At 34.3% G+C, this 27,114-nt stretch overlaps 1 protein-coding gene across 7 annotated transcripts in view; it reads right to left on the minus strand.

Moving 5' to 3' along the window:
- GRIK2 (glutamate ionotropic receptor kainate type subunit 2) overlaps positions 1-27,114 on the minus strand; it is a 1,079,206-nt gene that overhangs the window by 341,448 nt on the left and 710,644 nt on the right. For all 7 annotated transcript variants that reach the window (XM_072831955.1, XM_072831953.1, XM_072831957.1 and 4 more), the window contains one exon: positions 25,591-25,764. In XM_072831955.1, the coding sequence (XP_072688056.1) occupies positions 25,591-25,764 (174 nt within the window). The remainder of the gene's footprint in view (positions 1-25,590; positions 25,765-27,114) is intronic.

Raw genomic sequence — 27,114 nt, forward strand, 5'->3', positions numbered from 1 at the left:
CAAACCCTTTTCTTAGAGAAACAGACACAGATTAAGATACATCAATTTATTAAAAGCATGGGAGTCAAGGCATCAAAAAGCATGTTCAGGGGCAGCCCCGGTGGCGCAGCAGTTTAGCGCCGCCTGCAGCCCAGGGTGTGCTCTTGGAAACCCTGGATCGAGTCCCACATCAGGCTCCCTGCATGGAGCCTGCTTGTCCCTCTGCCTGTGTCTCTGCATCTCTGTCTGTGTGTGTCTCCCATGAACAAATAAATAAAATCTTAAAAAAAAAAAAAGCATGTTCATTTCTCATTACTAACCATCAGAACAGACCATACAAATCTTGTGGAAAGTGTTTCCAATAGTTACTGTAAAATTGATTTGGTAATTAATTTAAATTTTATTTTTGCAGGTATGAGTGAAATTTTAAGTTTGGAGGTATGATCATTTTGATTCTCCTCATATGAAAAAAGAATCTTCCTACAGTTAAGAGAAACACTTTCTATAAATGGATAATACTAAAGTGTTTTACCAGCTCAGGAGGAGAGCTCCAGCAACCTATCTCCATTCTGCATGACCCCTGTAAACAATAAATGAATATACTACTCCAAAATGCATTGATATTTCTTTGTGCTTCAATATAAGAAAGGAGGAATTAATTTCACTAAGAAGAAAGCTTATTTTGAAAGCAATAAACTTCATCTGACACCTTAAATAAAAAAGGCTTTCTAATTTTAACTTAATGTAATATGAAGGAAAGAAAGCAATTCTAAGTCAAGTTTAGGGTTTTAGGATACTATAGTTATCCCATTTTAACTTTTTAGAGAGTAGACGACAAGGAAACAAAGAACAGCGAGGTTGTTTTTGCTTCAAAATGAAGAGACATTTCAAAAGATAAAGAATAGAAAGTTTAAGTTTCTCTGTCACAAATATAGCCATATTTGCTTATTTCTAATCATAGTCATTAGAAAAAAAATTTAAATGTCTTGATTGATCAAAGAGATTAAACACCAGTTTAATCAAAAGCTAGCAAGAAATAGTTGCTCGTCACGCAGACTTCAACTAAAGAGTAGCTGGGTTGGAAATGTCAAAATAGCTACAGTGAAAAGAAACTGATTGGTCATTATCTCTCAATGCATTTCTTCATAGCTTAATAGACCTCATTCTAGAGGATGATAAAGCTCACTGTGAGTCTTTCCTTTGACAAATATCTTTCTTAACATCTACTTATTTTGTTACATGGAACTCATATTAAGACTTTATTTATTTATAAACAAAGTATTTAATTGACTTGGGACACCACTAATCCAATTATCTGAAGGGAATTTCCCCATTCTGAGTTTTTAGGAAAGCAATAGCACCATTTAATTAATCCGTAAGGAACACTATTCACACATTATAAAATTTAAAGAAGAAAACGTCAGGAGGCTATTGTTGTTTTTCATATATTCAAATCACCATTGATGACAGACATCATGGCTCTAGGTAGAATATTGGTATAATCTTTATCTTTAAAATGAACCATCTCACAACCTCAAGGATACTGGGTCTTTAGTCACAGCCATCTTCTTTCTGACAGCCTTCCCTCCTACACTCACAAAGAAGACTGCATTCATGCTTTCCTGACCCTCTATTCTTTGTGACAAGTTCCTATTGTAAAAGGAAAAACTGGAGGGTTTTTTTTTTCCTAATCTCTACCAAACATCTTAGAAGTATATTTCAGTTTATATACATGCTCCAATATTAATATACAGATAGGTCTCATCTTGAAGAGCTCTACTTTTATTGAGGAAGCATATAAAAGATCTGAGGAAAAAGAGTTCTGATTAAATGAGCATTTGATTGTTATGCCTGTTTGTGTGAATTTTAAACAGACAAGAGCCCTATACCTAAAAACAGACAAGAGCCCTATACCTAAAATCCAATTGGAAACTATAAATAAGGTCTAAACGGTACGGTGTTGAGCTCTGTCATTTAAGCAGGAATTTTCTGGTCAGGTAAACGACATCGGATGCTTGTGAGAATACTGTGTCCCTCAATGGTGATAAGAGTGAAAATTCAGCTCTGATACTTTATTGTCCACAAACACTTTGTCACCTGAATGAAGCATTTAGATAGTGTTAAATCTTTGCTAGTAACAAAATATCAATACCTAGTTAGCAGAAAATAAAATACATATTGCATAGCTCACTCCTGGGAATCTGGCTTTTCTCATCCTCAGATAGATATAGAAAGTCTAATGGATATTTGACATTTTATGACAAAATTAATATTTTTTACTGCAGTCCACCTTAGTAAGTAGTGTATATCTGTTATTGTAAGAAAAAAATGAGAAAGTATATAGTGATGTTCTAAATCATTGCTTCTCCAACTCTAACAGCCATATAAATCACTGGGGATCTTGTTAAGAGGCAGATTCTGATTTGGTAGGTCTGAATGCAACCTGATATTCTGTATTTTTATGTTGATACTGATGCTGCTGTTCAGTGGACCACACATAGAATACAAAGGTTCTAAATGACAGCAGTCAACTACAATCCTAGAGTCCAAACAAAAGAACTTTAAAGTGTTCAGAAGCTAAATATAATTTTTTCTGTGATTGGCTCCATTCAATTTCAATTATGTTTCTAATCATGATTGAAAATTCTAATTTCAGCTTGGCTGCAAATTTACTCAGTCATTTGGAGTGATTAATTTGACCTATCTAGGGGATAATTTATAGTTCATATTTTAGCAGTTGAAGGAAATTTGGAAAGCAAAATAAATATTATTTTAGTATCAAATTGCAGTAGAAATATTGATAGAAACAACTACTATAAGAGACTTTTCTAAATGTCAAGTATAATGCCACAGTCTAGTATTTTTGAGAAAAAAGTCCTGCTTGCTAGCTTTTATCATGTAATATTTTGGCCAGTTTTTGCTGGTTTGTGTGCCCAGAATATGTGAAAATGCCACTATATGTTTTTAGTTATGATACTGTGAGTTCAGATCTTACATGGGAATTCTCTACTGATTCTGATTTATCTAACATAACACACTTCCTCTTTTGATCTTACATGTAAGTCAATAGTGTCCTTTGACATTCAAATTCTCATCTCAGCATTAAAGAAATTTCATCTTGATGCTTTGCTTTAGAGTGTTTGGATATAAGTCACTGGCTTCTCAAGTAAAGTGTAAGTAATGAAAAAGCTATTTAAATTCAATGATCTCTTTTAATGCAAATCACTGCATCATGTAGTTTATTAATAGTTAATATTACTACCACATATTTAGAAAAAAAAAACATGTATAAGCATATGGTCATGAATATTACTCTCTGAATTTTATATTAAAATTACACTTTTTTATCTCAAATTATGGAACCAAATTTAGGACACAGATGGACAAAATGTAAGCTCAGGATGATTTTAAAATATTCTTTGTGGGGTTTTTAAAATATATTTGGCAATGTATTTACTATCTAGTCAGCGAATTTCATCATCACACTGAATTTATCTGGAAGGATGTTTTAAGTTTTCTAATTTTAGTCATAAACATTCACAGTTTATCTTCTAAAATTCAGCAGCCAATTAAGTTGACAATGTAAAACACAGCAAATGTTAACTGGGATAGACAGGTGAAATCACACAAGCTGACTTAGAAAAGGTTTGCATTTTGCTTAGACACTCCTTTCTCATTATCTCAGTGATTTCTACTGCTCCAGAGAATCCTTGCAAATGTAACACCCCCAAAGCGGTAGGTGGCTATCTGAAGATGTTGACACAGCCACACTACCAAAGTTCCAACCACTGAACAGAAACTTCAAGATTACTAAAACCACAAGTGGGTGGCACAGTTGAGCAAGACACAGTCTGAGTAAACAAGGTAGTTGTTCACAACAATTATTCTAAGGTAAAGAAATCAGATATGAATCTAAATACGCTTATTTAAATTACACTTTCCCTTTCTATGTCAATTTCCCTGATTTCTCCCACAGAAAATAAAATAATGTTTTTACCCTAGTGCTACAACTTTCCTCCTCTGGATAGGCATTTTTTTAAGTTGGCTTTGCATTCAGCATGGAGCCCAATGTGGCACTTGAACACACAACCCTAAGATCAAGACTGTGAGCTGAAATCAAGGGTTAGATACTTAACCGACTGAGCCACCCAGGCGCCCCTGGATAGGTACTTTTAAAATATATTGTAAGTATTCATTTCTCTCAGCAATCAGTATGTGTAGAGTACTTACTAGGCACTGTACTATAGACTTTACATTCATGGTTTCATATAATTATTGTAAGAACCCTATAAAGTAAATATTATGATATGTATTTTTTCAGCGGATGAAACTGAAGTCCATTCATTTATTCATTTAGTAAATGAGTTTGTTCTAAAGACAGAGGCTACAGTGGTAACTGTGCCTGGCAAGATCTCTACTTTCATGGACCTTACATTGGAAGAAGAGCCATTAGATAATTAACACATAAACAGCAATGAAAACTGTGAGGGTAGGAAAGCAGGTGGTGACTTGGGGTATATGTGTGTGTGTGTCTGCAACGAATTAGATGGACATTCTCTGACATTCACTTCCCTGAGGAAGTGTGATACTCAAGATGAACCCTGAATACAAGGAGTCCACCAAAATAGATGTGGAAGCAAAACAGTAGTAATACTCCAATATTTCATCACAGGAAATCATCTCCTGAGAGGAGAAATATTCTCTTGAAATATTTTGAGCCAAATGCCAGAGACTGATCATTTACTTGTATAATAAAAGGGAAGATAGGACATAAAGCAGCAGGGCTCCTGAAATATAAAAATTAATGGTTTACCAATATATCAATCTGGTTTCTAGGTTAGGGGAAATAGATAAAGAAAGATTCAATGAGCTTCATTAAAAGATTTATGTGATACAGAGTCTTGGTAATTGTTGCAGAAACAAGTGCCTTATAATCAGGAATATTTTTATCATCTTCCTTATTCGCAACTAACCTGAGCTCTCACACTCACATAAACACAGCCGACCCTTCACTTTGAGGTCTACATCTCTGATGGCTCAAACTCATTTCCTTTCTTCCTGGTTTAACATTAGGAAGAGAAGGTAAAGTGTCACCAGAATTGCTTTGAAGGGTCAACTCAGCTGTCAAAATGCCTATCAATTTTTAAGTAGCGTACAGAGTGCACCCTAGTTAAAAATAGGTGGATCAGAGCCCATTTATAGCTTAAGTAGTTTTTTCCAAATCTCAACTATGCAAAAATAGTTTATCAAGATTATTAGTTATCAGTTTATCTCTTTTGGAACACATAGGCCTCAGGTTTATAATGCGCCAATGTGGAAAGTAAAGAATTCTTAAGATTAGGAAAAGCAAGGGAGCCGTGGGAGAGACTCTGAGCCATCTTCAGTGACAGTACTCTTTTGGAGCAAGCCCCAATCAAACAAATTTTTATTTATCACAGTTTTTATTTTGTTTTTCATCTGTAGATTAAACAAGACTCGAAGATTTACTTAAAAAAGAAGAAATCATTTAAATCACAAAATCCAGTAACTCTTGATTCAAACTAAAATGGAAAGCATGAAAACATTTTACCTATGTTTAGCAGTAGGCATTTCCAAAACATATGCATAAATGTGGTCTCATTTGATCCTCAGGATCACCTTTTGTGGTATAACTTTATAAGTCCATTTAATTGATGAGAAAACAGAGGTTCAAGTCATCTTTCCAAAGACACAAAGCAAGTAAGCAGCAAAGCCAGGATTAGAATGCAGGTTGCATGTGACTATAAAACTCCTGCTCTCATTTCTCCCTCTCACACTCTGCAACTGGCTCAGCATCCCAGGAGATGACATTTTAAATGCTTTCTATTTGAAAAGATTTCACAATGAAGACTCATCAGTGGGCTCTTCTTTTACTTAAAACAGTAAATGTCATCCTGATCAAATCAACATGAGACCAACTATATCTGACAGTGGCATTGATGAATGTTTTGTCCAAGTTTTTGCCTTTCCTGAAATAATCCCCAGAGGCTAAGGGTAAACCCAGAACATCCTTGCATTGACACTGTCAAGAAGCTCTTTCCCGTCCAGAACCAACTCTTGCTTATTTCAGCATCGTAGACAAAACTCCTATGAGAGCAAGGCTGAACATTAATGGCAAGAACTCTCTGCCTTCTATGCCATAGACAAAGCAGATGATTCTCTGCCATCCTAGGTCTGTGCCAAAACCTGAAGCTAAGAGATAAGAGGCTAGCCAGAAATCACAAACATAAGATTTTAACCTCACAATCCAGTTACTATGAGAGCCATGAGCTTAAATACTTCGATCTTGTGAAACCCAGTTATTCAGCTTGGGAGGATGACACCTGAGCTAAGCTACATATTTGCTTAATGGAAATTTTCCTTCTTCAATTTTAGAGGATTTTCCTACAGAGCTGGAGAATGGTTGCTTACATCCTTTTATAAAACAAAGTAGAAAAAAAAAAAACTTATAGGCAGGTCTGCTTCAGATGTGAATGAATGAAATTTTAACTTCTCTATCAGGAGGGAGAAGACCTGACTGGCTTGCCCCATGTATCAACATTACCCAGGACAATGCCTGACATATGGCCAACACTCACTATTCTCTATAATTGAGTTTTAAAAGTCATATTATTATACAGTAATAATTAATTTTAAAATAACTACAATAAACTATTATCTAGAAATACTGAAAAGTCCAACATCCTTTGTGATTAATTTTGTGAATCAAAGATTTTATAGTCAAAGACTAAATTACGATTTATTAATTAATAAAGTAAGTTGAGCAACCTTCAGAGCTCAGAGTAGAAGATCTTTTTACTGCTTCTGCTGTAGAATTTTAGTTTCAGTGGAAGTATACTATCACAATTCTTTAAAAATATATAATGCATTGTATAGGTCATATCACTATTCTCAGTTAATTATTAAATCTATGTGCTTTGTTGTCTGTACGATTTTCCATGCTTACTTCCAAGTGTTTCTCCCTGTTTTGTTGGACACCACTAGACATTTCTCATTGAAATATAATCACCTTCTTTCAATTTTGACTTAGCTTCTATATAGTATGTATAGTATATACTCTATAGTATTATGTGTCAAACGAAAACATGTTTATTCATTTATAAACACATACAAACCTATACTGTCCTAGAAGCAGGACGCATGTTTTGAGATTGATTGTTATGCTGTTTTTATTGTTTTTTTAATCCAGAGCCCATGATGTAGCTATACAGTCCCTCCTCTTTTTCTCACCTGATAACATTTATACTACCTGGTGAGTTAAGGATGAGCATTATAAACTAAGGAAACTAAGAAAGGAAATCTCTATCTCTTGACAATCACTCCACTAAAAGGCCCAGAATATGCATGGTGATGGCCATAGAGATGCCTTACTCCTTGAATCATCCTTCAAGACAAACTGCTACAGGGCATTCAGCTGATTAATAGCCTCCAGTTTCTGCACCTTCAAGATAGATTGATTGATTGATTGATTGATTGATTGATTTTAGACACAGAGAGAGAGAGGCAGAGACACAGGAGGAGGGAGAAGCAGGCTCCATGCCGAGAGCCCGATGTGGGACTCGATCCCAGGACTCCAGGATCGCGCCCTGGGCCAAAGGCAGGCGCTAAACCGCTGAGCCACCCAGGGATCCCCCAGTTTCTGCACCTTCATACATACCACTGTGTTCACAACTGAACTCAGTAGGCTTGGTAGAACCAAGGCAGTTCTCCTGAAACAAAATTTCTTTAGTGGGAAGCTCTGGCTTAAGGAATTCCCTTTAACATAGCTAAGAATTTCTGGATCGCAGTCTAAGGCTTTTCCTATCCAATTCTAACTACCCTCTGTCCTCTCACAGATTTCAGAGCTGCATCTTGGACTGAAGACTCTACATATTCTAATTTCCTTCTTTATCCTTCACAGGCACATCTGCCGATAAATCCATTGTACATCTAATTTCATTTTGGGATTTGCTTCATGGAGGACCAAAACAGACACTATACTTGATATATTTTGAATTATAAAATTTAAAACGAATTAAGGTACTGCATAGTATATGAAGATATTTGCAAATACACAACAATATGAGAAAATAAATTTTTGAATAATAAATATGCCAACAGGCATTTCTTGGGGTGGTATGACATTTTTTTAAAAGGTGGGGAAAAAAATAAAAATAAAAATAAATAAAAATAAAGGGTGGGGAAACCTACCTTACTTTTATCTTGTTCTGGCTAATATTCTCTGATATATTTTTTAAAAATGACTTCTTTTTTTAAATTACGATATTCATGGAAGGTATTTGGTAGAACAAAGGCAAGAAAATTCAGTTTTTACCATAAGAGATCTGAAACAAAACATGATAAATCTCTCTCTGGGTGGTGTCCTCATGATGCTCATCTTTGAACTAAAAACAAAAATCAAAGCCTGAAGCACATTCACTGATTCATAGCTGACTCATTTATGGGGCAAGACAGAGCCACTAAAGATCACAGAAAATATTCTGTCCAGCTGTGTTCCTGTGGGTACATGTTGATGAAGGCAAAATATTGATTACAATACCAGCAAGAAGATTAGAATTCTGCATGTCTCCTTACATATTTCCTAACACTGTTGATGTATCCTGTATCATTGTACTTCTTAAAGAATTTATTTTAAATGACTCATTAAAGACATAGAAACAATGCTGTTTAAAGAACTGTATGTTCAATATTTAATATTTAAAAAGCATCAAAGCAGATGGAGAAATTAGTTGCTATGCAAAATATTTTTTACCACATTTAACTTTGTCATTTGCTGGCAATTATAAATGATTACTGTCGCACATTTGTAGCATATTAAAATAGTGGATTATTACTTTAACTGTCAATGGTTTTATTTTTCATACAATTTGATACATTTACCAAACTTACGTTTCCCTGGTTTGTCACCACTTGAAACATATGTACACTGTCAATACAGATTTTTCTATTCCTTCTGAAGTAATATTGTTCTATTATAAAAAGACACAGACATAAAATGTCCTAACAACCAATGACCAGTTAAGTCTAATACTCATTTGTGAAACCCCTCCAGGGCTTTCACTGCATTTTGATCGAAATTCAAATTTACATGTCCTTCAAAGACCTAAATTTCATGACCACATCTCTGTTCTTCTATCACTTTCCCTCTTACTCCAAATTATTTAGCACACTGATAGACTCAACTTGCCTGTTTCCATTTCAGGGAGTTTTGCACTTCTTCCTTCTGCCTAGATGTTCTGATAAATCTTTGCATGGCTAACTATTTCTCATTATTTGGACCTAAGCCACACATCAGCTCCTGGCAACAGTCTCACTAAAGAGCCTTCCCTACACCTAATCACTCTATCTTCTTATTCTAACCAGTTTTCTTTAACTTATTCTTCTAGTTACCAAATAGAAGGTAAACTTCATCTTTACCACTATATCTCTATGACAAGAACAGTGCCTAACAAATAGATTTTTTTTTTTACAAATAGATTTTTTTTAAAGTGTTAGTTTAAGAAAACGACATGCGAATTATATACCATACAATCCTATTTCAAATGAAATATGTACCGGGGCACGAAAAAAATGGTAGAAATAACTGCATGGATGACCTCTTTTCTAAAACAACCAAAGCTAACATTTGGCCAGTTAATTAAGATGGTTGGTGAAAGCATATATACTTTAAAAGTTTTATTTTAAAGTAAAACATCTAACTGTAAAGCTATCCCTAAATATATTAATGTAGAGCCAAGACTCTTTTCATGTGTCTGCTGATTAGAATCCCTCTCCCGTTTTGCATAAGCCCCAAACATAATGGATTTGCCATGATTTTCAGCTTTGGCTTCTTTCAGTTGAAAGAAGAATAAAGAGACTTGCAAAGCAAACTATTTGCAGAATCTACCTTTTAGAGCTGTCTTGCACACACTAATATAAAAAATATCTAGTTGGCTTGCCTTTGCCAAGTTTTTCAATGTAGTTAATTTAGTTTTCATGGGAACAATTCTGATTTACCCTGGTATTTCATTATTTTATGCAATATTTAACTGAATTATGTCATTGATAAATACGACAAGTATAAACTGGTTTTGGAAGAATCATTACTGACCTTTTTTTAAGAATACCTAACTGTGAGAGAATGTGACAGAAACTTGATAGAGTAGGCTGCTAGGAGTGATTTCTCAGGCTGCTATGGACATCAATCAGTTTATTTTAAACAATGGATAGAGAGTAAGCTTTGGTTACTCTTATGAATCAGTTAAGGGAAGGTAGGTTAAGAGAGCTTCTACTAGTTCCTAAAATGATAGCTGTTATTCTCTTGACCTATCATATTAATAAATAGAAAATTTTAATTTTCCTCCACAATTTTTTTTAGTTTACAAATTTTCTACAGTATCACCCAAACAATAAAATTTAAATAATTTTAAATATTCAAAATATTTATGATACTTTTTACAGTGATCAAATGCATAACATCTGTTTCACCTTATTGTTATTTTGATTATTTCACATTCACTTAATGTGAAATTGTAGTCTACCAGATTCTCAAATCTAGGAACCTATGCATGATTTTTGCCAATTAAATTTATGTGTACCTTCCTTAAGGGCTAGAAAAAATCATATTTTAAAGGTATTTTCACTGTCTTTAATTTTTCACGTATTCACCTCCTTTTTCCCTTTGATAAAGTTAAAGGATTTGTCGGGAGGAATAAATATTTAAAAATGAGAGTGCAGTCTGAGAAGTTGATTTTTAAAGGCAACATTTATCAGGAGTAATATTTTTCTTGAAAGATAGCACCAGAATTCAAATGAATATCTCTTTCCCCAAGGCATATTCCCAAGAGCCACGACACATTTGGTGGAGCCTAAGGCTGTTCCAGTACAACTGCCGAGAAACAAAACATGCAATAATTCCTTAACCAACATTCAATATGGCCTAAAGTTTTTCACTCTCAGGGTTGCTTAGTCTAGGGCCCAAACAGGTTGGGTTGATCCCTCTCTATGAAGGGATGTAAACATAACACCCATCGGATCTGGGATGTTTTCTGTTTCTGAAAAGGAAACAGACATTACTACAATGAGGAACAATATTCCAGCTTCCAGCTTTTTGCCAGATCCCTCTTCTTTAAGGTATCATCAGCATCTCAAATCCTACATGTCTATAATCAACGCCATCCCCTTTCCAAGCCATCTCCTCCTCCAGATGGCCCCGTTTTAATTAAAAGCATTGTCTTCCCAGTTACCTAAGCTGGAAAGGTCAAAGGCCTCTCTTGTTCATTCTCCTTTCTCATCTCAAAAAAGTCATCCTGTTCAATCATTCCTTTGAGCCCTCTCTGCTCTACTTCCAGTCATTATTACTGTAGGCTTGAATTACAGCTTTCTGCCTCCATTGGAGTGAGTCTAATGTACCTGCACTGTCACCAGACAAGACTTTCTGGGAGCTGGATGGAGCAAGAAGAGCTCAAGCTACCAAATTAGAAAGGCCTAGACGTAAAGCTCAGCTCTACCTTCTGATCTGAATGTCCTTGGACAACATACTAAACATATTTGAGCCTCAGTTGCATCTTCTGTAAAGTGAGAAATAATAGTCATCTGGCAGCATTTCTGTGATAATCAGAAGTAATGTAAGACAACATATTTTTATATAATGACACAAATTGCATAATGGTTAGTAAAGAGCAGATACACAATAAATGGTAAATATTACTTTTATTGCACTCTCCTATTCTAAAACATTTAATAATGTCTTTCCATTCTCTTCTTTCAACATGGCCTTTCTGCTCTCACTTAGTTTTTTTTTTTTTTTTTTTGAAGATTTTATTTATTTACGAGAGAGAGAGAATGAGAGAGCACAAGCAAGGGGAGGGGCAGAGGGAGAGGGAGAAGCAAGCTCCCCACTAAGCAGGGAGTCCAAAGGGCTCTATCCAAGGACCCCGGGATCATGACTTGAGCTGAAGGCAGACGCTTAACCAACTGAGCCACCCAGGTGTCCTTCACTTAGTCTTATTCAAAATATTATTTAATGTTAGAATTCACATTCAAGATCCAGCTCAAGCACTACCTCCTCCAAAATTCCTTTCCTAATCACACCATATGTCAAATTCTTATAACACTGTAGCATATGTGCCCAGTACGTGGTGACACAGTCAAAATAATAGTATTACTAGTATTCATTTAGCTCTATATTGAAAGATAGAAACATTAAATTATCTTGGTACAGGTTTTCTTGCTCTGAAGAGATCCATCAAAATTACCTCATTTACTTATTCTTTTAAGTAGATGAATGCTAACTCTGCACTATCTTTGTGGTGGCCAAAGCAACTGTGCATTTGGTTTTACAGAGACCACTCTTTCCTCCTTAGTACCAGGAGCTTGGAAATTGGTGGAATGGACACCTGGGTGGCTCAGTGGTTGAGCATCTGCCTTTGGACCAGGGCATGATCCTGGAGTCCTGGGATCGAGTCCCACATCAGGCTCCCTGCATGGAACTTGCTTCTCTCTCTGCCTGTGTCTCTGCCTCTCTCTCTGTCTCTTATGAATAAATAAATAAAATCTTAAAAAAAAAAAAAGAAATTGGTGGGAGGTGAGTGGCTAAATTTGCAAAAAGGTCAAGGAATTCCTTAGAGAATAGCAGTCAAGATCCCAATTCAGAATGCTCCAGCTGAGAGAGGGCAAGTTTAGAAAAGGTCTGAGAGCACTAGGGAAGAGCTGGGTCTGCAAACCACCTGGGACTGATGTGGGGCTCCAAATAAGCCACAATGGCACTAGGGGCTGGCTCCCAGGTGCATGTTTGTTGTGTAAACCAAAAATCTAGAAGGAGAGGTGGGGGGGATTGGGGTAACTGAGTGATGGGCATTAAGGAGGGCACATGACATGATGAGCGCTAAGTGTTATACTATATGCTGGCAAATGGAATTTGAATTAAAAAAAAGCTGGATAACTGAAAGATGGAACAGTGGGGATCAAGACCAATTTGAGAATGAATTAGAGCCCTAGACCTGGTGCTAAGTGATCAGAGAGAACATGCACAATTGGCAAAAATAGCCTCTAACACCAGAGGCAACAGAAACATGGGTACATATGCATGACCATTTGCCTGCCACATTTTCAGCAAAAACACTAGGAACCCGTGTCTGACAGTAGTTCTAGGAATGCAGTACCACTTTCGAGAGTGCTTCAAACCTGGTAACAATTATGGAATTCTCTGGCTGGAATATGTTACGCCTAAGTGGAGCATCCTACCATGGAACCTGTGGTCCTACCAACTCACCTGATCAACCTAATCATGCCTCTAAGTTTCTTGAACTTATTACAGGATGGTGGATTTTTTTTACTATGTCCAGTGAGGGAACTACAAAGGGAGAGAAATGTCTTTTCTGTTAATTTGGGCACATAACATTTTCAAGCTGTGATTTTATGTGATGTTGCCATTATATCCTAAACCAGAAGTAGGTAAACTCCCATCTACCCACACTATTTTCTACATGTATTCCTTATTACATGTCAGTGTTTGATTATTTAAGGCTGTGTTTTACTTGCCTTACTAAATTGATAATTCATCGTGTTAATATATATATATTTTTTCTTATCATCTATATGATCTAATACCACACATTGCATATAATAGGTGTTCAATAAATATTTGGAGAACGAATTAATGAGTAACGATACACAGGGATTTTTCATGAAGGATTGATTTGGTACCATTTCAACATCTGTGTCTGTTTAATAACTGCTTTTCCCTTCTGGTTCAATTTGGTCACAGGGTATTCTGAAGATTAATGAATAAAATATTTATGAACGCTTTTAGAAAGGCAAATGAAAGATCAACATAATATTTCCTCTCTGCATAATAAAGAAAGAGAATTCCTAATATCCTTCAGGCAAATTCACCTTAAAACTCTTCATTTCATTTTGTCTGAAATATTCTTTTGATTTATTAATGTGGATTTAAAGAGTATGATTGGCCAAGCACATCTTGGATATTAGTGCAGCAGTGTAGATATTTGACCATTTTTTAAACTTTCTATCAGAATACTGCATAGGCTACACTTTTTTAAAAAATTGTCTTTCTAATGTAAATGTATTTATTTAGGTACCAGTGCAATGAAATGAGCATCAACAATTCGATAGTAAAACTAGCAATGATTCATTCATTCACTTAACTTCATCCAGTGCATCAGAGTAAGCAACTACCTGTTCTACTAAGCATACATAATTGTATGTTTATTGTATGTTTATTCACTTGTCATATTTGTATAAATGGGATCTCATAGACTTTGATAAAGATGAACTTTACCCTGAACAGAAGTGTCACTTAAGTAGAAATGGTATTTGTCTTGAAGTAAATAGATACCAGTTTTCAAGGATTTACTATGTGCCAGACACTGTCTTTGAGCAGTATAAAAGTTATATATTTAATCTTCACAATGACAACTTGATGTAGGAATTACTATTTCCACTAAAAAAGACGAGGTAACTGAGGCTCAGAGATGTTAAGTAACTAACAGAAGTTTATAAAGGAAGTAATAAATAGATCTTAATTTCAATAGTCAGGTGATTCTGATTCCAAAGATCTTTTTTGTTTGTTTGTTTTTCAAAGTTCTTACTCTAAGATAGAAATAGATTTAACAGTTTTTGATAATTGACATAGAAAAAAAATGAGCAAAACTCCAACCTTTATTTTTTTATTTTTTTTTATTTTTTATTTATTTATGATAGTCACAGAGAGAGAGAGAGAGAGGCAGAGACACAGGCAGAGGAAGAAGCAGGCTCCATGCCGGGAGCCTGACGCGGGACTCGATACCCAGTCTTCAGGATCGTGCCCTGGGCCAAAGGCAGGCGCCAAACCGCTGCGCCACCCAGGGATCCCAAAACTCCAACCTTTAATTCTATGTCACAAGCCATCTTTTTAATCTAAAAAAGAAGGGGACTGATATTGGGAGGAAATAAATGACACATACAAATGGAAGTTTTTGTGAACTTCTAACAAGATTTAAAAACTTGTGGGACGAGGCACCCCGGGTGGCTCAGCTGTTTAGTGCCGCCTTCAGCCCAGGGTGTGATCCTGGGGCATAGGGATTGAGTCCCACGTCAGGCTCCCTGCATGGAGTCTGCTTCTCTCTTTGCCTGTGTCTCTGCCTCTGTGTGTGTGTGTGTGTGTGTGTGTGTGTGTCATAATAAATAAATACAATCTTTAAAAAACAAAACAAAAAAACTTGTGGGACGCCTGGGTAGCTCAGCAGTTGACCTTTGGCTCAGGGCATGATCCTGGAGACCCAGGATTGAGTCCCACATTGGGCTCCCGGCATGGAGCCTGCTTCTCCTTCTGTCTGTGTCCCTGCCTCTCTCTGTGTGTCTCTCATGAATAAATAAATAAAATCTTAAAAAAAATAAAGTTTAAAAACTTGTTCAATAGGGATATGTCATTTAATAACACATTTCAAATTATTGTGATTGAGCACATTTTTGAAGAAGACAGATTCAAGTACTAAGTAGATTCTGTATGAATCTTCCTAAGTTTTCTATGGAATTTCTATGTTGGAATAATACAATTGAAAAAATTTTTTTAAATAATCTCTACCTCCAACATGGGGCTCAAACTCATGACCCCAAGCCCCAGAGTCACATGCTCTACCAACTGAACCAGCCAGGCACCCCCATGGTGAAATTAATTAAATTATAAGCACCATATCAAATTTTTTCTATATTTGTAAGGCACCAGGAGGTTAAGAGGAATCAGTAATATAATTTATAATTATAAAAATCCAGGTAGGTTTCCAACATTTTTATATGTTATTCATTATCCCTTTTAATCTTTAGGACAACACACTATAATTTATTATTAATTTTTATTATTTCTATTTGACAAGTGAGGCCCAAAGAGTTTAAGTAACTTGTGCAGAGTAATAGCATTGGAAAGGGTTGAAAACAGGGGATTCAGATGCTGGCTTTTGATCTCTATTAGTTTAATTTATTTGGGAAGAAAATAGGAGGATTTAGTAGGGCAACTATCCACCAGCTCACCCCCAAATTGGTGTGAAACCCAATACATTAAAGTTAAAGAAGAAACAATAAATGTAAATTTTTTTTTTTTTTTTTTTTTTTTGCTGGTTTCTAATTCATCATGCTTAACTTTTACCTCTGGATGCTTAAGGATTCCTTTATATTAGCTCCAGACCATATTCCAGGGATCTTCCTTTATGTATAATCTATTATTCTATGTGCCTGCATCTGTAAAATGAGAATAATAACTGCCCTATGATGTTGACATTAGGCAATAATAGTACTAGGATGCAGTAAGTGTTAAACACATTTCACAGTTTGGTCATTTTATAGCAGAGATTGTCAATACAAGAAGGTAACATACGTTAGGAGCCAGATTCAAAGTTCATATACAAAGTCATTGTTTGGATCAAACTTCCAGGGCTATTTTACATTGTAGGTCCCTTAATATTCACACTTCATCTTTCACACTTCATATATCTGTATGCTCCTACTTGTAATACCAGAGTCAGATAATTTTGAATCAAACAAGCAAGAGAGTTTCTGCATTGGTAAGATGCAAAAGTAGGTAATTTTAAAACAAAAAAGAGGAAAACATCTACTGTTGTATACATTTACATAAAAAACTCAGGATTATTATTTATTACATATAAAAATTTCATTGTATACATGTTCTTGATTTATCTGAAATATTTTCTAGCTATCTTAATTTTTAGATACAATTCTGAAATTATGACAAAACACGCTGAAATTTGTTATAAATCATAATAAGAAGGAAAATTTGTTAAAATTGGACAGACATACTGAGTCCAAAATTAACCATATCTACAGTTAAATATGTTACATATTTACACAGAAATATTTTTATAAATAGTCCCTGGATAAAAAAAATCTATCCAGGGACACCTGGGTGGCTCAGCGGTTTAGGGCCTGCCTTTGGCCCAGGGCATGATCCTGGAGTCCCGGGGTCGAGTTCCACAATGGGCTCTCTGCATGCAACCTGCTTCTCCCTCTGCCCGTGTCTCTGCCTCTCTCTCTCTGTGTGTGTGTGTCTCTCATGAATAAATAAATAAAATTTAAAAAAAAAATCTATCCAAATCTTATATATATTTAGTGTCCTGAGGCCACAAATTATAAATGCTAATTATCCTATTAAATAACATTGTCTTTCTAGTAAATAAATAAGTCTATACCTTACCTTGCACAATAGTATCTATAATTAATATAAATATATTTAAATAATAAACATTATATACTTATTTTTTTAAGATTTTATTTATTTATTTGAGAGAGTGAGAGGTAGTGAAAGAGGGCACCATCAGGGAGAAAGGGAGAAGGGGACTCCTCCTGAGGATGGAGCCTGATGGGGCTCGATCCCAGGGTACCGGGATCATGACCTGAGCCAAAGGCAGACACTTAACCAATTAAGCCACCCAGATACCCCTACGTTTTTTTTTTTTTTTTTTTTTAATTTTTATTTATTTATGATAGTCACAGAGAGAGAGAGAGAGGCAGAGACACAGGCAGAGGGAGAAGCAGGCTCCATGCACCGGGAGCCCGACGTGGGATTCGATCCCGGGTCTCCAGGATCGCGCCCTGGGCCAAAGGCAGGCGCCAAACCGCTGCGCCACCCAGGGATCCCCGTTTTTTTTTTTTTTAAGATTTTTTTTTATTATTTATTAATAAGAGACACAGAGAGAGAGAGGCAGAGACACGAGTAGAGGGAGAAGCAGGCTCCATGCAGGGAGCCTGATGCAGGACTCAACCCTGGAACTCCAGGATCATGCCCTGGGCTGAATGAAGGCAGGCACTAAACCTCTGAGCCACCCAGGTGTCCCACCCCTACTTTTATATTATTTGTTTTTACATAAAATTGTATACAAATGTAAGTATTTAAATGGAAACTTATGTTATTATTTATTATTTAAAAACTAGGTGGCAGCCCTGGTAGCTCAGCAGTTTAGTGCTGCCTTCAGCCCAGGGTGTGATCCTGGAGTCCGGGGATCAAGTCCCACATCGGGCTCTCTGCATGGAGCCTGCTTCTCCCTCTGCCTGTGTCTCTGTCTCTGTCTCTCTCTCTCTTTCACTGTGTCTGTCATGAATAAATAAATAAAATCTTAAAAAAAAATAAAAACTAGGGATAAAAAATAATAATAATTTTTTAAATTAAAAAAATAAAAATAAAAAAAAGGGTGCCTGGGTGGCTCAGTCACAAAAGCATATGACTCAATCTCAAGGTTATGAGTTCAAACCCCATGTTGGGTGTAGAGATAATAAATAAGCTTTAAAAAAAAATTTAAAGATTGAATAAAGGACAAGATATCTTTTATCTGATATTATATTTCGATATTTTAAAAATAAATTCAAAAATTATAAAAATAAAAAAATAAAATCCCTAAAATTATGAATAAAATGGAATAATTCAAAAAACATAGTTTTGATAATAATGATCACTCCTTTTCAGTCCATTCCCTATCCAAATACAGAATGTAGCTTGGCTCTATGTATTTTATTCTGAATATAAACAGTCAAAAAAACACATCTTGTACATGTTAGAAATAGGTCTAGTCTTTTTATTTTAGGAATAGACACAATGAAGAGAAAGTACTATGGTTTATAGCAACGTGTGATGTTTCTCTTTTTTTTTTTTTTTTTTGTGATGTTTCTTAGCCAGAATTTTTCTGTAGTTCATTATGAATCTATAACTGAATAATATTTCTTGTTATTTATGTGCTTCTATGCTCTTACTGTCTTTTAATTTCAAACACCATATCATGTTCACTTTAAGTATTCTGACTTATCATACATTAAATGTTGCATATTTATAATTGTCAGTTAATTGATATGCAAAATTTTTATTCCACCTTTTCGCTCATCCATCCCAATCCATTTTCTTCTCATCCAGGAGAGTAAACAATATGTCAAACTTGCTGTTAACCTCCTTCTAACCTGAGTGCCTGCTCTAGTAAAAGAATCTATTGCTTCTTTTCATAACTACCTTGTATTCCCTTTATATGGTGCCTGTACTTACTTCCTTTATATCATCTGTGATTGGTTATATCTATTTGTCACCATATAGGTATTAAACATAAAATAAGAAGCTGAGGGAAATTGTGAACAGAAATGTATTAATCCATTACAAGTTTTTATTGCATGATCTTAGATCAATACTTTAAAAATAAATTTTGCTCTTGAGGGTAGAAGGGGTAAAAATGTCTCCTGATTCAACCTTCCTTTTTCCAAGTGAAAAATTTAAAAATTGGCCTAAAAAATAGCATGATTATGAAGGAAATGATTCATTGCAACTGCCATTTTTCATGTAGGGAACAATTACTTAAAATGGAAATTCCAACTCTTTATCAGCTTTAGATAAATGCTTATTATTTAATCTGTCAATGAGTAAAGGCAATTAAATGGAATGTTGTATGTTAATGAAACAATGGAGGTTGTTAGGTCATCTCAATTATTTATGTTCAGATTTAACTTGCAGCCTAGTATATCATGGAAGATTAATTGGTATATAAAGTGAAGGAATATAGTGCCATTCTGTTATTCATGCCACAAACTCCATGTCCTTTTACTATTCATTAAATCAATCATATACAAATGTAATGAGTGTTGTGCTTATGACTTTACAACATACTCAGAAATATCTTATACAAATACTTCTGTTATATTTGATTATAATATAGACTCCTAAATATTTCTTCTGCAGTAAAGACAAGAATAAAACTAGCAGTTATGTTGATAAACATTGTGAAATGTCACACATTTTTCAGCAAAATATTAAGAAATTATGCAAAACTCCTGGAAAATATATGTTTGTCTCTTGCTATCACAAAATAAAATAGAAAACAGGGAGTTTTAACAAAATTGAAGGAAGACTTATGAAACTAAATCAATCGAAGAAACAAAATTGGGAAGAAGTTAACAATTAGTTTGAATATTTTTGTACTATGATGTGAGATATGATCAATAATACACTAGCTTCTAATTTTATCAATTCTTTAAGATCTGTGAAGAAATAGATGTATTATTATCTTCATCGCCAAATCCTGAGTGCCTAGTATCAGGTTCAGAGTACACATGATACATATAATTAAAATTGATCAAAGAAAAAGTAATTAATTCATCCTTTTCTACTTTTTATACCTTTGGTGTCTTAGTGGGATATGAAATAAAGTCAACATTTTCAAAATGCCTCTATTGATTAAAAAGTAGAGAGTTAGTTTGATCCACTGTCTGGCAAAGTCTTATATTCTCTTTTCAACTGAATCGAAGAAAATAGCTCCAGCTAATTAAGAAGACAGCGGCAAAGACAGGCTTGTAGTTCCAGGAGTAAATGAAAGCCTGCCTGGTCATACTTTATTTCACTGTGATTCTATTTCCTAAAGGTAAATCTTTGTACAGTAGCAGAGTGATCACTAATGCCCCCTTAGTACATAAGTTAACTCCCTGTCGTGAATTGGGCATATAAGACATTTATCTTTAATCAAATGGTCTGTTGTTAAAAGAAATCATTTTTCACGAGGACATTGGAACTTAAATACATAAAGACTCATCTCTCTTATACACATTTTCACTTTTTTTGTAAAGAAGAAGAGAAACTACTTTTCTAACTCACTAAACTTTCACTATGTAATCAAAACTGTTTCTAAGCTTTTGTCTTTGAAGATATTTTTCTAACAAATATTTGACACTAACCTAATTGCATTTTCCAAATGATTAGATATCTTGACAATAAAGCGTAAGTACATAAATTTTTAAAAAGCTCTCTAGAATGTATTTGGGAGAATAAAAGAAAACAGTGATTAGAACACAGATGTAATATAATTAAAATAAATTAACGTGCAAATTTATTCAGTCAGGTGTTCCCTCCTTCATTATGAGCACCCACTTTCCTGGTACCAGGCTACTTAACTAGGTACAGGCCCTTCAAAGATGAGGAAACCTGGACAAGCAGCAGAAGCCAGATCATGGAGCATCTTGCAGGCCTGGCAATTGATAAAATCTTATCTAGTAAATGACAAGGAGTCATGAGCAATATTCACACTAGAAAGAAGGCAGGCATACAGGAGGAATGTTAGGAGTGGGACTTTGTAAGGAGAATATTACAGCAGCCAGAGGAGAGATCATCGGGTCCTTAACTAAGGCATGGGTCTGGAGGTAAAAAGAAGAATGTAGAGAAAGATATTGAGACAGTAGACTTGACAGTGTTTGATGACTGACGGATGGATGTGAAGAGAAGAAGAAAATGGAAATAGCAGCTAGTAAGCTAGTATCCAGAGTTTATATTTCCAAAAGAGTAACCTCCTTATAGAAATCCAAATAACAAAGCCAACCAACACAGTCATTACTGAGTTGTGTTTCAAATTTACATTATCAAGGAATATGTGTAGTATTATATATCAATATAAGAAAAAATGGTACCTTTAAGCTATCAGATAAAGTACAGGTCCATTAGTATTAATATACGTTGGTGTAATAGGGGTACTGGGAAAGATTTCTAGGACATAGCTAGACTATTTAAAATTGATCTTGAGGTTATTTCTACTGGCTTTCCTTCTCTTGAATGAGATTACTGCAAACTCAATACATCAAAAATAAATACAACCATCATCAGCTCTGATGGATTAAAAAAAAAAAAAGAAAAAAGAGGAATCCCTGCCCCTTGGTAACTGTGCTCAGAGAAGGCAGATGTTTCGGCAGAAGACTGGGAGCTATGTCATCTGATCATGAAGTAAAGAACAGTGGTACTGTCCACCTAGGGACTTCCATACTCCCAGCAAAGAAACATATATATGTTTATACTCAGCAGACAATGCACAGTAAAGAAAGGGCTTTATAGTAAGGGCTCGTGTCTAAGAAGGAGTTTAGCACACTGACTGGATGGCAGTGTGCAGGCATTGGGGAAAGTGTGAGGAAGGTGACATCATGAGTTAGGAAAAAACTCTATTTGTGAAGGAAGGGGGTTGAGTTTATTTTTTAACTTCCTTCTTGTGCAACTTGGTTTCTTGGTTGGATTTATATCAAATGGAGATAAAAATTTTACTAAGCTAATGCCATTACTATCTTTATTATGATGACCCCAAACCATAGAGGAAACCACAAGTACAGGAGAAATGATCTCGTATTCAATAGCCATTTAGCAAATAAACACTTAACCCGGAACTCAACCAGAAATATTCTATGAATCTAATTCATTGTTTCCTTTTATAGCTCAACATGAAAAAAGAATGTGAAAATCTAAGCATTATGATCTTACATACCAAACAATGACTATGATACTGATAATAATAGGTCTTGCTCCAAGCACTAGGGACATTGCTGATAATTCCATTTCTTTATGGGACCATAGGGTGAAAAAAGAACAAGAGATATATAAACACTGAGATCTCATGAATTGACTGAAGGGAATATTGCCAACACCACAATGCCAGGCTATAATTCTTTTCTTTTCTAATGAGACTCCTCTTAATTTCCTGACTCTATTCATGGTGGAAATAGCCCATTAATTCCTTTTACTAAACATTTTATGACTGGGAGAATGCTTACAATATAGTCTTAAGTGGAAAAGAAAAATAATACTCACGCAAGACATAAATATACCAACATTTTTTTTAATTTATTTTTTATTGGTGTTCAATACAGATCCTACTTAGGTTTTATAATAATCATGTGCTATTTTATAATTAAGAATTTAATGATTTATAATGAAAACACTTTGCACATATTTTGTCATTATATAATGTTATATAATGAGAAGATTTTGAAAGATATTATCATTTTCAAAAGAGAGTTTTTAAAAAGTAAACAATCTGTATCCATTTTTGAAAATATCCTTAATGGTAAACTTCATGTCTACTTCCAGAACAGTTTGTGTTCCATGCTTTATTTATAAATATAATAAAATAAGTACCTAGTACACATTTTTAGATAAGAATATTATTTAAAAAATGCTCTACAAGTACATTTATCTTCAGCTCACTCATTTTGAAAACGTTCTTATTTTAAAATCTCAAGGTTTCTGGTGAAATCTTTATATTTTTCAGTAACTTAAAATATATATAAATGTAGAGGTAATTATCTCTCATATATAAAAATTTTCATTTTTTTAAAATTCTAATGTGCCATTTAGAAGACATTTCATGACTATAGCAAAGATAAGAGTGTTGGCATGGACTATTCTTCCTAAGATTTCAAAATCTATGTTCTATACACAATGCCCAGAATCTTCAAAATAGGCTAATTTTCTCATTTTTTTTTTATCAATACATTCTTATTCTATCACTCATCCACTCCTACTAACTCACCTGCCAGTTCAGGACAGAATAGAGTAGGAACAGACTCATGGCTAGAAAAAAAAGAACCCAAACCTGTATTCCTCTTAAAAGTCTGGGGTTTTTTGGTTGTTTTTCGTTGTTGTTGCTGCTGCTGTTGTTGTTGTTGTTGTTGTTCTACTTCTGAAGGTTAATTCCCTCTAAGAGCCCCTGCCTCTCTGGACAATAAATTAATAACCTTTCCTTTGTATCCATCTTTCAATAGTTTCTATGAGTTACATAGAAGCTAGTACTTTGTTTCAGGGGATGACATGTAGAGTCATATAGGGAATCAAATAGAAATATAGAGAATACCTAAGTAAAGTTGGATAACTTTTGCGGTTTTGATATATAAAGGAGAACATTAATCTTTGGACATATTAGTAAAAGCTTAGAGTTAAGTGTTAAGTAAAAGGGTTTATATGCTCATGATACCTATTGATTTATTTTTCTTAAAATCATTCAAAAATGGTTTTCACTAACAAACAATAAGATAACCATCCTGAAATTAAAGACTGATAAAGACAGCTAGAAAACATGGAAAAAAGTTCCACAAGTTTGATTCAACATCTTCACACTGAGAATAAAGCATAATATTTGTAAGTTTTTAGGCTGTATTTTATTCTTAATCTGGATATACTTTAGAGAAAACAATATCTTCATTTTATTATATTTATAAATAAAGCATGGAACACAAACTTCTGGAAGTAGACATGAAGTTTACCATTAAAGATGTTTTCAAAAATGGATAGAGATTGTTTACATTTTAAAGTTATTTAGATATTTTCCTCCCCATAATGTTTCTCAAATATATCTTAGGTTAATACCAAAATGCTAGAACTAGCCAATTATCTCTATTTTTATGCAAAAGAGTAAAATTCCCCTCACATTATATCTTTAAAAAAATTAATGTGGGTATAAGACATTTTCAAATTCTAGGAGGTTGTTTTTCTCACTAAAATAAAACAAATGCCTTTTTTTTTTTTTCCCTCTTCAGAAGTCTGGTACCATGAGAGCAACTATGATTTCAATCTCTATGAAGACACTCAATTTGTGTGACTAAATCTACTTTTAAGGAAAAAAATAACAGAATTATTCCTTTATTTTGCTACATTAAAAACACACTTTGAACTTCTATTGAAGCAATTAATGGAAAAATATAATTATAATAGAAAAAGCTTTCCACACATCTGGATAGAGAATATTATGTCTACAAAATTTCCATTTAGACTAACACTTAAAAAAAGCAGGCTGTAATGGCCTAGGAGATGTAAATATTGTCAAAGTGCTTAGCTATTTCCTAAAATGTAGCAATAATTTGGTCTATAGAAAACAGATTTAATAAGAATGCATCAGACATTTATAATTTGCTTAAATAGTAAGGCATAAAAATAGTATAGCCTACTTACCCTTACCTTACCCTTACTTACCCTACCCTAACCTTTATCCTTATAAGCCTACCTGGTCTTATAAGGTAGCCAGTACTTCCATTTGGCAATTGAGCACTTGAAATGTGACTAGTCTGAATTAATATGCATGGTGTCAAAGACAACTTTCAAAGACGTAGTGCAAAAAGAAAATGCAAAATATCTGTCATAATTTTTAATTTGTTAATTGTTCAAATAATATTTTAATATAGATAAGTAAAATAAATAGCATTGATTTTTTTTACTTGCTTATGTTTTTTAACAGAGCTATCAGAAAATTTTAAATTATACATGTGTCTTCCATTAGATTTTCATTGGCAGCAGTGGTATAAACAGCTAAACTTATACCAGAATGCACTCTTCTCTTTTGGTTTCTGTATAAATCCAGTTTCTAAGTTTAAACAAGGACTTGAAAATAACAACTGTGATAACTGGTTAGTCTTAAGCCTTAAAGAGTGAGTTACTCAAAGGACATTTTTACATGATGTAGGTCATCCATATGACATTACAAACCAACATGATGAAGAATAATCATGTACCAGTAGTTAAGATCAAAAGGATAACATCTTATTTTCAGTCTCTAATTTATCCTATATATGGCACTCATTAATCTTAGAGAAATTCCTACATTCTAGTATTCTAACAATAGTTGTAATGTCCTTTGAGATTGTACTTGTATAAAAGTACAAATTTGCCATATAGAGTTAATTTAGAAAATCGTTAATAGAATTATTTTCAATAGCAGTCCTGATACCATGCCTTTAATGTCAAACAATTAAACTCAAGTATCCAGAAGATTTAATAATTTATGTGAAATTACTTAGAAACACACAAACTAATCTTTAAGTGGGAATTCATACCGTCATAAATCCATCCAGCAAACCTGAATCGGGTTTCGGAGGTGCTTGCAACCGTTCCATCGACCACTTTTCAATGATGGAGGATACTTGTGTATTCTCTGTATTTAATATTCTGAACCCTGTCATATTAACACCACTGTATCGGTAGGGCTCTACATCAAGAGCAAAGAGATCCTGAAAGACAAATTTCTTGGTGTTATTATCAACAGAGTAAATTCAGAGATATGTATAATTAAAATAGTCAATTATTCTTACTTCTCTTAGAAGCATTAACATTATTGTTTTTCAAGTGATGTTAAACATCACAAGTCACCAAGATTCAAATAGACTATTTTCATGCTTTGCCAATGCAAATATATATATTCTAGATAAGTATGCATGTATATATCATATTTTAATTCCACCAATGGAACAGCAGGCTATTCTGTAATCTACATTTAAGATTTACATTAGCTTTCTTCTCCATATTAAAGATTGCTCGCCCTTAAATTTTATGCATGCACTAACTTTTTTTTTTTTTTTTTTTTTTTTATAACTGACTAGGTATTTCTTCTATGCCCTGCTTCCTCGACTGGTTACTGCCACTTTTCATTTTGTCTTTTTTTATTTTTATTTTTTTAAGAAACAGTTCTTGAAATGTGGATTGTAACTAATGAAAATTATATTAAAGATAAGGACAACAAAATTGGCCTTTTTGATTATGGAACCCCCGCAGTGCCTTTGTTTTACACCTTATCCAACAAGTTCACCATAGGAGCCCTTTAGATTTTGGTTGTTGGTCCCAGGCTGTAGTGAATGCTCTGGCTTTGCCTTTTGGTTCCCAGGAGAGAGGAGGCCAAAGCATCCAGAAGAGTTGGATGTCACCATGAAAACATGCAGTGTGTGGGACACCTGCCTTCTTTCAAGTTGGCATTAACTAATCGTTAGATCTAATAGACAATATTGGGATTCAGAGCAACAGTAATGCCATCAGTCTTATATGCAGCAAGTCTTGGATTTATACAGCTACATGGGCAGCAAAATAGAAATAAAATTCAATGGAGAGCAGATGATATTGGGCTGAACTGTGCTCTATGCTGTGAAAAATATAAAGGATTTTTAGTTGTTTTTTTTTTTCAACATTTGCAATCTAGCCAAGGAGACACACACACACAAACACACACACACACACAAAGGGGCAAAAAGAGTAGAAGTGATAAGTTCAAGGAGTCAGAAACAAGACAGATAACTTTGAATGTTTGTAGTCAAGAAAAACTTCATAGAATAATGGTATCAACACTGCCATTAAATAATGGCCAGGCTTTTGATAGGCAAAAGGATGTCATTCAAAGCGTCATTAAGGCACAAAAATTAGAAAACATAAAACCTATTCAGGAGACTGATCTAGATCAGTTTTGCTATAAAAGAGAATTGATGAAGGAGAACAGGAACAAAAGAAATTAGGAAAGTCAGGTTAAAATCAAACTAAAAAAAGACCTTGAATTATAGGCTGATGAGTTCTATATGTCCTAAACTACTTTTTCT

The sequence above is a fragment of the Canis lupus genome, chromosome 7, assembly GCF_048164855.1.
Source record: "Canis lupus baileyi chromosome 7, mCanLup2.hap1, whole genome shotgun sequence".
NCBI classification, from domain to species: domain Eukaryota; kingdom Metazoa; phylum Chordata; class Mammalia; order Carnivora; family Canidae; genus Canis; species Canis lupus.